This window comes from Salmo salar, chromosome 13 (genome assembly GCF_965601325.2).
Source record: "Salmo salar chromosome 13, fSalSal1, whole genome shotgun sequence".
Taxonomy (NCBI): domain Eukaryota; kingdom Metazoa; phylum Chordata; class Actinopteri; order Salmoniformes; family Salmonidae; genus Salmo; species Salmo salar.
Genome location: NC_138303.1, coordinates 93,058,572 through 93,074,504, shown reverse-complemented (window position 1 = coordinate 93,074,504; position 15,933 = coordinate 93,058,572). Strand labels below are relative to the sequence as shown.

Here is a 15,933-nt window from a genome sequence, read left to right as displayed (position 1 = left end):
GGACACCTGCTAGTCGAACATCTCATTCCAAAATCATGGCATCAATATGGAGGTAGTCTGTGGGGGTGGGGAACTGTGGGGAACTGCTTCCATTCAGCCACAAGCATTAGTGAGGTCGGAAGCTGATGTTGGGCGATTAGGCCTGACTCGCAGTAGGCTTTCCAATTTATCACAAAGGTGTTTTATGGGGTTGAGATCAGGGCTCTGTGTAGGCCAGTTAAGTTCTTACACCGATCTCGACAAACCATTTCTTTATGGACCTCGCTTTGTGCACTGGGGAATTGTCATGCTGAAACAGGAAAGGGCCTTCCACCAAGTTGGAAGCACAGAATCGTCAAGAATGTCATTGTTTGCTGTAGTGTTAAGATTTCTCATCACTGGAACTAAGGGGCCTAGCCCGAACCATGAAAAACCGCCACAGACCAGTGCAAATAGTCCGGGTAGCCATTTGATTAGCTGTTCAGCAGTCTTATGGCCTGGGGGTAGAAGCTGTTAAGAAGCCTTTTGGACCTAGACTTGGCACTCCGGTACTACTTGCTGTGCAGTAGCAGAGAGAACAATCTATGACTAGAGTGGCTGGAGTCTCTGGCAATTTTTAGGGCCTTCCTCTGACACCACCTGGTATAGAGGTCCTGGATGGCAGGAAGCTTGGCCCCAGTGATGTAATGGGCTGTACGCACTACCCTCTGTAGTGCCTTGAGGTCGGTGGCCGAGCAGTTGCCGTACCAGGCAGGGATGCAACCAGTCAGGATGCTCTTGATGGTGCAGCTGTAGGACCTTTTGAGGATCTGAGGACCCATGCCAAGTCTTTTCAGTCTCCTGGGGGGGGGAATAGGTTTTGTTGTGCCCTCTTCACGACTGTATTGGTGTGTTTAGACCATGATAGTTTGTTGGTAATGTGGTCACCAATGAACTTGAAGCTCTCAACCTGCTCCACTACAGCCCCATCGACGAGAATGGGGGCGTCCTTGGCCCTCCTTTTCCTTTACCCCACGATCATCTCCTTTGTCTTGATCACGTTGAGGGAAAGGTTGTTGTTCTGGCACCACACTGTCAATTCTCTGACCTCCCTATAGGCTGTCTCATTGTTGCCGGTGATCAGGCCTAGCACCGTTGTGTCGTCGACAAACTTAATGATGGTATTGGAGTCGTACTTGGCCGTGCAGTCCTGTCAAGAAGTCCAGGATCCAGTTGCAGAGGGAGGTGTTTAGTCCCAGGGTCCTTAACTTAGTGATGAGCTTTGAGGGCACAATGGTGTTGAATGCTGAGCTGTAGTCAATTAACAGCATTCTCACGTAGGTGTTCCTTTTGTCCAGGTGGGAAAGGGCAGTGTGGAGTGCAATATAGATTGTGTCATCTGTGGATCTGTTGGGGTGGTATGCAAGTTGGAGTGGGTCTATGGTTTCTGGGATGATGGTGTTAATGTGAGCCATGACCAGCCTTTCAAAGCACTTCATGACTACAGATGTGAGTGCTATGGGTCGGTAGTCATTTAGGCAGGTTACCTTGGTGTTCTAGGGCACAGGGGCTATGGTGGTCTGCTTGAAACATGTAGGTATTATGGACTCGGCCAGGGACGGGTTGAAAATGTCAGTGAAGACACTTGCCAGTTGGTCAGGGCATGCTCGGAGTACACGTCCTGATAATCCGTCTGGCCTTGTAAATATTGACCTGTTTTAAGGTCTTTCTCACGTCGGCTATGGCGAGCGTGATCACACAGTCGTCCGGAACAGCTGGTGCTCTCATGCATGCTTCACTGTTGCTTGCCTCGAAGCGAGCATAGAAGTAATTTAGCTCGTCTGGTAAGCTTCATCACTCCAGAGAACGTGTTTGACCTGCTCCAGAGTTCAATGACGGCAAGCTTGACACCACTCCAGCTGGCGCTTGACATTGCGCATGGTGATCTTAGGCTTGTGTGCGGCTGCTCTGCCATGGTAACCCATTTCATGAAGCTCCCGACGAACAGTTATTGTGCTGACGGTACTTCCAGAGGCAGTTTGGAATACGGAGTGTTTCAACCGAGGACAGACGATTTTTACGCGCTTCAGCACTCTGCAGTCCTGTTGTGAGCTTGTATGGCCTACCACTTTGCAGCTGAGCCGTTGTTGCTCCTAGACATTTCCACTTCACAATAACAGGACTTACAGTTGACCAGGGCAGAAATTGGACAAACTGACTTTTTTGAAAAGGTGGCATCCTATGACGGTGCCACGTTGAAAGTCACTGAGCTTTTCAGTAAGGCCATTCTACTGCCAATGTTTGTCTATGGAGATTGCTTGGCTGTGTGCTTTAAAAAATATATATTTTTATACTCCTGTCACCAAAGGGTGTGGCTGAAATAGCCGACTCTACAAATTTGAAAGTGTTTCCACATACTTTTGTATTATATAGTACCAGTCAAAAGTTTGGACATGCTGTGGTCGCCATGCTGGTTAAGTGTGCCTTGAATTCTAAAATAAATCACTGACTGTGTCACCAGCAAAACACCATCACACCACCACCTCCTCCTCACGATGGGAACCACACATGCGGAGATCATCCGTTCACCTACTCTGCGTCTTACGAAGACACGACGGACACAATGGACATTAGACCAGATTTCCACTGGTCTAATGTCCATTGCTCATGTTTCTTGGCCCAAGCAAGTCTCTTCTTCTTATTGGTGTCCTTTAGTAGTGGTTTCTTTGCAGCAATTCGACCATGAAGGCTTGATTCCCACAGTCTCCTCTGAATAGTTGATGTTGAGGTGTGTCTGTTACTTGAACTCTGTAAAGCATTTATTTGGGCTGCAATTTCTGAGGCTTGTAACTCTGATTAACTTACCTTTGCAGCAGAAGTAATTCTGGGTCTGCCTTTCCTGTGGCGATCGTCATGCTTTTGCCTAGAGTAAATGATAACTGTCTAGTCCCAGACATTAGGCCTACTGCTTGAGCATTAATACAGAAGGAAGTAAATAAACCACCAGACCTACAGTGAAGATTAGGTGTTAACTCTTGTTAATCATTACAAAATGGTAGCAGACTAAACATGGGAATGACTACCCTCATTGTCTTTTTAGAGACTTTTGTTCTCTTAATCACATTTTCTCTCCAAACTCGTTTCAGGTTCATTCCAAGTTCCGCTACCCGTTCTACAATGAGATGTGCTGGTATGTCCTGGAGAGGTACGTGCACTGCCTGACCAAGCGCTCCCATCTCGCTCCGGAGTTTCACAGAGAGCCTCTGCTAATCGGTGAGTGAGCCCAACTAATGGAGCTGTTTAACCAATGCCCTGGGTGTGTCCATGAATGCTGCTTCAATCTTTCTTCTATCCTGAGAGCTCTTGCCCTGCACTCTTGTTGTAATTACCACTCACAAGTGGGTAACACTCTAATCCTTTGCTAAGAGCCAATGTTATAACACCTCTGACCTCTGTTTAATCAGTGAGACTGCGTTATCACAGAAATGATAGCTAGCATGATGAAAGTGACAGAAATTAGAATCTGACCGTAATGGTTACACATGGAGCACATCAGACTGGTCCTTTAGTCTTCTCTCATCCTCCTCCTGCACTTCTTCAGATTTGGAGACGAAGCTGAGCACTGAGAGCCCCTCCTCTGACTCGCGGAGTCAGGACATGGATGAGGAGGACTCCTGCGAGACGCAGCAGGAACGAGATGAACGGAGTGACAGGTCAGCATTTGATGACCCCTGCTCTCCTGATAACAGGAAGGGTAAACCAGGCGCTCCTCAGCCTCTCAAAGCTGCCTTGGATGATAGCTGCATCCCCACCTCCATCCAGCCTCCAGAGTTCCCCAAAACCCCCTCTGGTTCGCCAGGCTCAGAGTCTCAGAGTAAATGGACTCATTTGACTGAGTTTGAACTGAAGGGCCTTAAGGCCCTGGTGGAGAAGCTGGAAGCACTCCCTGAAAATAAGAAATGTGTCCCAGATGGCATGGAGGACCCCCAGGCCCTGCTGGATGACATGAAGGTATGTGCCTCGTCCAGCTCAGCTCTAATGTATTTTCTGTCTCTGTGTAAATATCTGGACGTACCATTACAAAACACAGGAACTTCCATTACTCTTTTATCCGTTCCCCAGGTTGTCTTGAAGGAACATGAAGACGATGATCCAAAAATGGCTGCCACTGGTGTACCTGTGGTGTGCTGGCCCAAGAAGTCTGCCACGGTGAGAATGCGGTGTTTGTAGCCTCAGTATTGTATCTGTCATCTGAAAGCCTGCCCACATTCATACTCTGTCTTGGCCTAGTAGAGCAGGGTGTATGTCGTGATTTTGGTACTCGTGTGTCTCTCTCTCCTCTCTCTCAAACTAGATTATCTTCTTCCCTAGAGCAGTGGTTGTACTTATTTGCATAATTTTGATTTAGCGGGCTGCAGAATTGCCTAACGAGGGAGATAATGAGATTTTCTGTATTTTTTTTGCTCCTCATCTCTTCCATGTCACAGCTGGGTCTCATCCACAGTGTCTGTCATTGTTGGATAATTAACACTGTTCTGCGTGATCTTGTTTACCAAGTCAGGGCTTTGAGTTTACTGATAAAAGGTTAACTAAAACTATGCTCCTTATGGGTGATCTATCTAGGCCTATTGATTAGCTTGACAAATCATTTGCAAATAAGTCTGATTTATTCTTTTGTATCGAAGTCCAAAAATGCTTAATTGTGTCACTGCATCTCATTAGACATCACTTCTACTGTTGTATTGACTAAGACAGAATGGGGAGGAGTGGCCTCATGATAGAAAATGGTCTGTGTGAAGCCCCTTTTGATCTTTAACTTCCTGTACTGCATTAAAAGCTCCAACCAACCACAGTACAGCTGGACATAAAGTAGAAGCCAGAGCAGAGCAATCAAAGCCAGATTCACTGATGCAGCGGGCAGGCAGGAAAGCAACAGACTAGATCAATCCCTCACAAAGAAGTGTGATGTGGACACAGTAGCACAAAGCTGCATATGGGATGAATTTTGATCATAGAAATCTGTGGTCTGCTGCTCCCCCTACACGTCGTTGATCAATTTAAAGGCCAGCTGCTGATTCTGTGGGCTCTTTGTGTGTTCCTTTTGGAATAAAACACCATCTGTCTCTTTCTATTGGCTGAATTTGTCTGGTCTTCCTTCCCAGTGATCCTGCTCATGTAGGAATATCCCCAAACTGGTTCTGCATTCTCCTTCCTGACTGGAAGAAGGTGGGGCTCCACTGCACATATTCAAATACCTTATCTGCATATGGTCTCCCCATTGGCTGCACTGTCTCCCTGCACTGTCTCCCTATACTCCTCCCTCCCAGAGACCTAGCCATTCCCTATTCATGAGCTAGCCTGCTCTGCTCTGCTGTGTATATTGCCTTTGCTGGAAGATTGTGGAGCAGGAGGGAGGGCTGTGCGGTAGACGGCAGCAGCAGCTGGATGAGGAGGAGGCTCAGGCTGGGGTGGGCTGCAGCCATGTCAGTTTGCTGTGAGTTGGTCAGGGTATGAAAAGCAGCCATGGCCATGTCGCTGAGCACTGACGATGAGGATTACGACTCAGAGGCTGAGCAGGTTGGTTAGCGCGCTGAACTCCTCGGGACATAGCAGAGGAGAGGAATGTGTCTGTGTGTGAGGCACAGTTAATTGAGCTGAGCAGTGATTGATTGTTGTATGGAAAGGGAGCCACCTGAAGAGAAATGCTGCTTCTGTTTCTGTGTTAGCCTCCTTTCTTGTGTTCTTTATTTTCTTCCCTTTGGTTGTAGGTTGATTTACAGGTTGTGTGTGTGTGTGTGTGTGTGTGTGTGTGTGTGTGTGTGTGTGTCTGAGAAATGCAGTAAGGAGGTGAGATGGCACAGACCGTTCAGACAGCAGCGTCAGTCCTCAGGGAAACTACTGGTTGTTCCAGAACAGGGAAGAGAAACGAGATAAACAACAAGAATGTGTGTGAGAGATCAGGCAGAAAGATGCAGATTAGAGATTAATATTTAATAGGTTCATATGTATGAACAGGGAAGAATACATCTGATGCATATAATATATTTATTGTGCCTGCAATTGTGTATGATAATGAGGGAATATAGTTGATGTGTACCGTATGAATTGGCTATGGCACGTAAATGAGCCAGGAGATTGTGCATGTAAACGCTGAGGAAGATTGTGTTTGTGTATAGACTCCTCTGCCACATAGTCATAGCACTGCATTCCACAGCCCCTTCCAATTATACACTGACTGTGAGTGTATTTATCATTGGATACAGTTTGATTCTTTTCGATCCTGCCACAGATGAGATGGCGGAAGATATTTTGTCCTCCCTGTTGATATCAACACAGCATTTGTACGTGGTGTTCCTGTTCGATAGGGATGTGCATGTTTTTGGGGTTCCAAAAAACTAAACATATCACCTCCATCTCAACGGTCTGGTTGCAGATTATATATATATTTTTTTACAGTGCCTATGAGATGATAGATTGATTGAGATGAATGCCTTTGAGGTATATCAAGAGCAAATGAATTAGGCTTGTAAATCCCCCAGAAGCCCACAATATCAGTGGCAATGTTTGGACAACTGTTTTTTTTTGGGGGGGGGGGGGGCATTGGCAACAAACCTTTTTGATCGCCATACATACATTTTCACGAAGTAGCCTAAAATAAATCACGAGCTATCTTTTTTGACAGTACCTCTGGGCGCTCACAGTGCTTCAGTCTAAGAGAGCCTTGACTCTATTATTCCTCGCTTGCGTTTCCTCTTGAGGTTTACCAGCAGTGGTGTTTTATCTAAAATCACACATTGTGTTTGTTTGTGCTGTATGACTGATTGGGCGTGTGCCTGTGTGGATATGGGCTATTCAAATTGAGCAGGTCTTCCTGTGACGCAGTAGGTTATTACACTGTGGCACATACTCCAACTCCTCTGCTGAACCTCAGCTTTGCTGAGCTAAGGAATAGCACGCTGGTTTGTAGAGGAATGTTCATCATCATAACTTAGATCTAGGGTCATGTCTTGGTTAATCATGTCACATGACCTGGATTTTCACCATTATTTTAAGCCTTTTCCAGAAATGAGAATTAGACCAAAAATAAAAGCAATTGTCTGAGGATGGTTCTGGACCATCTGACATAAAAAGAAAATGGGACAGCTTTGATAAAAAAGCTTTAAATAAAGGTTAAAATTCATGTCATGTGATATGATTAACCAAATCACAGGGCCCTACTAGCTAGCTACATAACATACCTACTTGTGTGCTCTGGTAATACATTACATAGTTTACAGATGACAAACTTTCTAGGCATGTAAGGCTTTGACGCTGATGAGATGGATAAGCTACATTTCTGTCATTGCATGACCTTGCCTGGAGATATTATGCTTCCTGTACAGTCTCCATTTGGGATATGATGAGGAACATCTTATGTCACTCAGTGACCCCAGCTTCCAGAGACTGACTGATGGGTCAGTTCAGGTTCTGTAAAGTTAGTTTCCCTTCCTCTTTTTAGACAGAGTTTTACACCCTTCTGTCACTGCTCTGCAGGATTCCCAATCCTATTGTGTTGCTGGGAGACGAGGGGATTTTCTGGACAATGTGGAGGGCTGTCTGGAACATATTTTCTCATGTAAGGTCTGTGGTCCTTTGGGGTCAGGTCCGATCAGACAGCGATAGATCCGTACTCCTTTGAGGCAGGTTAACTTGAAAATCACAAAATGCTGTCAGGTAACCTGTTGGGTTATGACTTTTGATGTGGGCAAATGGATCCTCTGTCATTGTCTATGGTTGCTTGTGATAGATATGTCAAGGAGGTGATCGGTGACAGGACAGATCATAGAACACTATGTTAGGGCTAGGAATTGCCAGGGACCTCACGGTACAATATTATCACGATACTTAGGTGCCGATACGATATGTATTATGATTCTATATGTATTGCGATCCGATACTGCGATTTGATGTTTCAAACATATTGCTGACTATATATTGCTCTCGATGTGCAAAACTGATAGAGACTTACCCCAAGCGACTTACATCTGTAATCGCAGCAAAAGGTGGCGCTACAAAGTATTAACTTAAGGGGGCTGAATAATTTTGCACGGCCAATTTTTCCGTTTTTTATTTGTTAAAAAAGTTTGAAATATCCAATAAATTTCGTTCCACTTCATAATTGTGTCCCACTTGTTGTTGATTCTTCACAAAAAATTACAGTTTTATATCTTTATGTTTGAAGCCTGAAATGTGGCAAAAGGTCGAAAAGTTCAAGGGGGCCGAATACTTTCGCAAGGCACTGTATGTAAATGTGATATTTGGCATGGGTCCCCAGATCCTCAAAAGGTTCTACAGCTGCACCATTGAGAGCATCCTGACCGGTTGCATCACCGCCTGGTATGGCAACTGCTTGGCATCTGACCGCAAGGCGCTACAGAGGGTAGTGCGAACGGCCCAGTACATCAGCCAAGCTTCCTGCCATCCAGGACCTATATAATAGGCAGTGTCAGAGGAAAGCCCATACAATTGTCAGAGACTCCAGTCAACCAAGTTATAGACTCTTTTCTCTGCTACCACACGGCAAGAGGTACCGGAGCGCCAAGTCTCAGACCAAAAGGCTCCTCAACAGCTTCTACCCCCAAGCCATAAGACGACTGAACAATTCATAAAATCGCCAACGGACAATTTACATTGGACACCCCCCCTCCCTTTTTGTACACTGCTGCTACACGCTGTTTGTTTGTTATCTATGCATAGTCACTTTGCCCCCACCTACATGTACAGATTACCTCAACTAGCCTGTACCCCTGCACACTGACTCGGTACCCGTGACCCCTGTATACAGTATAGCCTCGTTATTGTTATTCTTATTGAGTTACTTTTTTATTATTATTTATTATTTTAGTCTACTTGGTAAATATTTTCTTCTTCTTGAACTACGCTGTTGGTTAAGGGCTTGTAAGTAAGCATTTTACGGCAAAGTCTACACTTGTCGTATTCGGCGCTTGTGACAAAGTTTACTTTTTTTTTTTTAAATACATTTTCAAAAATGTCAACCTGTTTTTGCTTTGTGATTATTGGGTATTGTGTGTAGACTGATTTTAGGGAAAAAACGATTTAATCAATTTTAGAATAGGGCTGTAATGTAACAAAATGTGGAAAAAGTCAAGGGGTCTGAATACTTCCCGAATGCACTGTATGTCTGCCACAGAGAGACAAGAGGGAGCATAAGAAAACGAGTCTTCTTTAGTTATCTGCACTTCCTCTCTGGCTCAGTCAGGCCCCGAGTCTGTAATCCAAACAGAGATCCTTGGATTCCACCACAGATTATCGATGCCCCCAATATCTAAAATAAAATATAATTTTGCCTAGATCTCTGATCACCCCAGCCTAGCCACTCTGCTTGGTGTACACTTGTTTTAGGATAAGTCTAGAACAAGGCAAGGTTTAGCCTCTGACCCTGATGTTCTTTGCTGATAGGTTATTTGCCTTTTCTCTGTCCAGTGGTAGCAGCACTTGGTTGGCTACCCATCTCTCCCTGCATGCCACAGGAATAGTAGGACGTTTGTTGTTGCTATGCTGATCCTTGGAAAATGTGCACTGCTGATGTTGCTATAGAAATCTGATACACCTGATTTGGCTGTGGCTGTTTTTTGTTCCATTCCTCGCTGTAATTGTGATCACTGATTTCTCTCATCTCTTCCTACTGCTCTCACTAGGCTAGGTGGAGAATGTTATGATGACATAACCATTCTATTGAATTCAAACACCTCATTACATCATGCAAATTTTTCCAAAGCGGTTTGTGGTTTTATTCTTGCAAAACCTGTTAGTCCCGCTGGTTGGTCATTGAGTGAGGATAGGGAGGAGGTGGAGTGTGCACAGCTTAGTGATTTAGTATGAGGATCAAAGGGATTAGTGAATTAGCAATTTCAATGTTGTTATTATTCTGACTCACATATTGTGTTTTGCATAATGCTCTTCAGATAGAAATATAAAGCAGTACACACACCCAGTGTTGCTGGTGTAGCTCTGAGCAGTCAGTCAGCATTCACCTGCATTTCCTTAGTACATGCCCTTTCCAACTGAAAATCACAGGATGGGGGGAAAGTAACACATGTTCTGTACCGTGGGTTGCTATGGAAACAAGTGCCTGTTGGATACCTGCCATTTGAATTCACAGTAACCACATTTCCTCTGGTATAGCTCGTGCCCCATCCCCATATACTGTACACAGCTAGGTTATACACTGAACAAAAATCTAAACGCAACATGTAAAGTGTTGGTCCCATGTTTCACGAGCTGAAATAATAGATAGAAAGTCAGTATGAGGGTTAGCTCAGGATAGAATGAAAGGTGGCTAGTGCGTGGAAGAGTATCTGTAGAGTTCAAAAAGTACTTGCACTCAACCATAAAGAGGCATAACCCAAAGAGGCCAAGATGCAAAAATAATATCATTAATTTAATCCACACTCAAAATAATACAGAAAGTGCAAGGTGCTAATAAAACAAATTCAATAAACTGAGCATACGTTTTGGCCTCATGCCTTCATCAGTGCTGTACAAACAAATGAAGACACGTACTTAAAACACATGATGTGCATAACAGGCGCAACAGGTGCAAGCAGATAGTTAATTAGAGACTGGCAAATGGGGAGTCGATGCATATTAAAAAGGAATATATAAAGTATCAAAAATTGACAATTTGTCAGGTATAATTGGAAAGAGACAATAATCTGGGTTACATAGCAATATCAGAAGCAATAGATATGAAATACTCGAGTAGGCTAAAAAGCTGAGATCCCATACGCACAAAAAACGTATTTCTCTCAAATTTTGTGCACACATTTGTTTACATCCCTGTTAGTGAGCGTTTCTCCTTTGCCAAGACAATCCATCCCCCTGACAGGTGTGGCATATAAAGAATCTGATTAAACAGCATGATCATTACACAGGTGCACCTTGTGCTGGGGACAATAAAGGCCACTCTAAAATGTGCAGTTTTGTCAAACAACACAATGCCACAGATGTCTCAAGTTTTGAGGGAGCGTGCAATTGGCATGCTGACTGCAGGAGTGTCCACCAGAGATGTTTCCAGAGAATTTAACTTCTCTAGGGCCAGTGGGACGATTTCGTCCCACCTACGTAACAGCCAGTGGAATCTCATGGCGCGTTATTCAAATACCTTAGAAATGCTATTACTTCAATTTCTCAAACATATGACTATTTTACACCATTTTAAAGACAAGACTCTCGTTAATCTAACCACACTGTCCGATTTCAAAAAGGCTTTACAACGAAAGCAAAACATTAGATCATGTCAGCAGAGTACCCAGACAGAAATAATCAGACACCCATTTTTCAAGCTAGCATATAATGTCACATAAACCCAAACCACAGCTAAATGCAGCACTAACCTTTGATCTTCATCAGATGACAATCTTAGGACATTATGTTATACAATACATGCATGTTTTGTTCATATTTATATCAAAAACCTGCTTTTTACATTAGCACGTGACGTTCAGAACTAGCATACCCCCCGCAAACTTCCGGTGAATTTACTAAATTACTCACGATAAACGTTCACAAAAAACAACAATTATTTTAAGAATTATAGATACAGAACTCCTCTATGCACTCGCTATGTCCGATTTTAAAATAGCTTTTCGGTGAAAGCACATTATGCAATATTCTAAGTAGAAAACCCCGCGCCACAGGGCTAGCTATTTAGACACCCACCAAGTTTAGCCCTCACCAAAGTCAGATTTACTATAAGAAAAATGTTATTACCTTTGCTGTTCTTCGTCAGAATGCACTCCCAGGACTTCTACTTCAATAACAAATGTTGGTTTGGTTCAAAATAATCCATAGTTATATCCAAATAGCGGCGTTTTGTTCGTGCGTTCAAGACACTATCCGAAAGGGTAAAGAAGGGTGACGCGCCCGACGCGTTTCGTGACAAAAAAATTCTAAATATTCCATTACCGTACTTCGAAGCATGTCAACCGCTGTTTAAAGTCAATTTTTATGCCATTTTCCTCGTAAAAAAGCGATAATATTCCGACCGGGAATCTGTGTTTTAGTACAAAGAGAGAGAAAATAAAAACATGGGGTCGCCTCGTACACGCGCCTCAGTCTCATTGTCCTCTGATAAACCACTTACCAAAGGCGCTAATGTTTTTCAGCCAGGGGCTGGAATTACATCATTCAGCTTTTTCCCGGGTTCTGAGAGCCTATGGGAGCGTAGGAAGTGTCACGTTACAGCAAAGATCCTCAGTTTTCAATAAAGAGAGTCAAGAAGAACAAGAACTTGTCAGACAGGCCACTTCCTGTAAGGAATCTTCTCAGGTTTTTGCCTGCCATATGAGTTCTGTTATACTCACAGACACCATTCAAACAGATTTAGAAACGTTAGGGTGTTTTCTATCCAAAGCCAATAATTATATGCATATTCTAGTTTCTGGGCAGTAGTAATAACCAGATTAAATCGGGTACGTTTTTTATCCGGCCGTGTAAATACTGCCCCCTAGCCCTAACAGGTTAATGTTCCTTTCTCTACCAAAAGCTGCCTCCAACTTAGTTTTAGAATTTGGCAGTACGTCCAACCAGCATCACATCTGCAGACCACGTGTATGGTGTTGTGTGGGCGAGCGGTTTGCTGATGTCAATGTTGTGAACGGAGTGCCCCATGGTGTGGTTATGGGCAGGCATAAGCTACGGACAATGAACACAATTGCATTTTATAGATGGCAATTTGAATGCACAGAGATACCGTGACGAGATCCTGAGACCCATTGTCGTGCCGTTCATCCGCCGCCATCACCTCATGTTTGAGCATGATCATGCACGGGCCCATGTCGCAAGGATCTGTACAGAATTCCTGGAAGCTGAAAATGGCCCAGTTCTTCCATGGCCTGCATACTCACCAAACATGTCACCGATTGAGTATGTTTGGAATGCTCTGGATCGACGTGTACGGCAGCATGTTCCAGTTCCCGCCAATGTCCAGGAACTTCGCACAGCCATTTGAAGAGTGGGAGGGACACCATTCCACAATCAACAGTCAGATCAACTCTATGTGAAAATGTTGCACTGCATAAGGAAAATGGCCACACCAGATACTGACTGGTTTTCTGATCCACGCCTCTACTTTTTTTTGAAGGTGTCTGTGACTAATAGATGCATATCTGTTTTCCCAGTCATGTGAAATCCCATAGATTAGGGCCTAAGTGACTGATTTCCTTATATGAACTGTAACTCCAGTAAAACCTTGTGTTTGTTTCTTTATATTTTTGTTCAGTGTATATACAGTACAAAAGTACATGGACACCTGCTTGTTGAATATCTCTTTCCAAAACCATGGGCATTAATAGGGAATTGGTCCCTCCTTTGCTGCTATAACAGCCTCCACTCTTCTGGGAAAGCTTTCCACTAGACGTTGGAACATTGCTGCTGGGACTTGCTTCCATTCAGCCACGAGCATTAGTGAGGTCGGGCACTGATGTTTGGCGATTCGTCCTAGTTGCAGTTGGCGTTCCAATTCATCCCAAAGGTGTTCGATGGGGTTGAGGTCAGGGCTCTGTGCAGGCCAGTCAAGTTCTTCCACACCGATCTCAGCAAACCATTTCTGTATGGACCTCGCTTTGTGCACTGGGAAATTGTCATGCAGAAACAGGAACGGGCCTTCCCCAAACTGTTGCCACAAAGTTGGAAGCACAGAATGGTCTAGAATGTCATTGTTTGCTGTAGCGTTAAGAATTCCCTTCACTGGAACAAAGGGGCCTAGCCCAAACCATGAAAAAACGCCCCAGACCATTATTCATCATCCACCAAACTTTACAGTTGGCACTATGGATACGGGCAGGTAGCGTTCTCCTGGCTTCCGCCAAACCCAGATTCATCCGTCGGACTGCCAGAAGGTGAAGTGTGATTCATTACTCCAGAGAACACGTTTCCACTGCTCCAGAGTCCAATGGCGGCAGCGAGCTTTACACCACTCCAGCTGACATTTGGCATTGCGCATGGTGATCTTACATGCTACCCAAGCCGGACGTGTCAAGTGTGCAAGCGTTGCAAAATAAATGTACACATACATGTTATTCAATCATTGCACCCACACTGCTCGCACCTGCCAACGAGCATCTTCGTTCCCAAGCACTAAAATAGATGCTTCTATTTGTTATTCCGAACGTGATGCAAGTCCTGCCTCTCCTATCTCCTCATTGTCTTTTAGAAGCAAATACCCACGTGTCATCTCCTCATTGGTTATACACACGTGGGTGATTGAAAGATGAACTGAGGTCGGTAGTGGTAATACACCTTATTATGAAAGTTTGATGCCAATCGCCATATAAAGTCCAAAAAGAAAAAGCCTGGAAGGAGGCGAGATGACTAGAAACTATTCGGTAACCGTTTTATGTGTGGTTAATTGTCGGAGTAGAGGACTTTGCATATCAGGTAAAATAACAACTCAACATTTTATATCCCAGGACAAATTGCTTTTCGACATGTCCCCAAATTAATATAATTGGTTCAGAGTTTGTTTTGATATTTCAACCTGTGTTTCGTGATTGCGTTTGGTGTGGGGGGACAAAATCAACTTGCGTACACACGCCTGTGTCCGGTTTGGGCATGGTGTTAGGCTGCTCGGCTGCTCGGCCATGGAAACCCATTTCATAAAGCTCCCGACAAACAGTTCTGAGGCTGATGTTGCTTCCAGAGGCAGTTTCTAACTCTGTAGTGAGTGTTGCAACCGAGGACAGGCGATTTTTTTTATTTTTTTTATTTTTAAATGTATTTATTATTATTATTTTTTTTTTATTTTTTTTACGTGCTATGCGCTTATCTTCTCGTGGCCCTGTTCTGTGAGCTTGTGTGGCCTACCAATTCGCGGCTGATCTGTTGTTGCTTCTAGACATTTCCACTTCACAATAACAGCACTTACAGTTGACCGGAGCAGCTCTAGCAGGGCAGAAATTTGACAAACTGACTTGTTGGAAAGGTAGTATCCTATGACGGTGCCACGCTGAAAGTCACTGAGATCTTCAGTACGGGCCATTCTACTGCCAATGTTTGTCTACTCCATTTTTATACACCTGTCCGCAATGAGTGTGGCTGAAATAGCCGAATCCACTAATTTGAAAGGCTGCCCACATACTTTTGGCTATGTAGTGTATATAACCATATATAAGTATGTGCCGCTTGGTGAAGTACATTATAACCCTGTGATCTATGGGTGAACGGTCGTGATAAGTGCAGTATCTCTTTGAAGCATACTGAACAAAAGTATACATGCAACAATTTCAACGATTTTACAGTTAAATAAGGAAATCAGTCAATTGAAGTTAATTCATTTCGGCCCTAATCTATGGATTTCACATGACTGGGCAGGGGCGCAGCCAATTAGAATGAGTTTTTCCCCACAAAAAGGGCTTTATTACAGACCAATTCTCCTCAGTTTCATCAGCTGTCTGGGTGGCTGGTCACAGACGATCCCGCAGCTGAAGAAGCTTGATGTGGAGGTACTGGGATGGACTGGTTACACATGGTCTGCGGTTGTGAGGCCAGATGGATGTACTGCCAAATTCTCTAAAATGACATTGGAGGTGGCTTATGGTAGAGAAATTAACATTAAATTCTCTGCCAACAGTTCTGGTGGACATTCCTGCAGTCAACATGCCAATTGCACACTCTCTCAAAACTTGAGACATCTGTGGCATTGTGTTGTGTGACAACTGAACATTTTAGAGTGGCTTTTTATTGTCCCCAGCATGATCAGTCCATCTGTGTACTGATCATGCTGTTTAATCAGCTTCTTGATATGACACATCTGTCAGGTGGATGCGTTATCTTGGCAAAGGAGAAATACTCACTAACAGGGATGTAAACAAACGTGCACAAAATTTGGGAGAAATAACCTTTTTGTGTATGGAACATTTCTGGATCTTCAGCTCATGAAACATGGAACCAAGACTTTACATGTTGCGTTTGTAT

The 15,933-nt window shown here is 44.0% G+C and overlaps 1 protein-coding gene across 1 annotated transcript in view; it reads left to right on the top strand.

Annotated features, from left to right (window-relative positions):
- The window catches only part of LOC106568226 (lysine-specific demethylase 2B), a 51,125-nt gene that overhangs the window by 9,078 nt on the left and 26,114 nt on the right, over positions 1 to 15,933 (top strand). Inside the window, exons 10-12 of the mRNA XM_082960456.1 lie at positions 3,105 to 3,231; positions 3,560 to 3,969; positions 4,081 to 4,167. Of these exons, the coding sequence (XP_082816582.1) occupies positions 3,105 to 3,231; positions 3,560 to 3,969; positions 4,081 to 4,167 (624 nt within the window). The remainder of the gene's footprint in view (positions 1 to 3,104; positions 3,232 to 3,559; positions 3,970 to 4,080; positions 4,168 to 15,933) is intronic.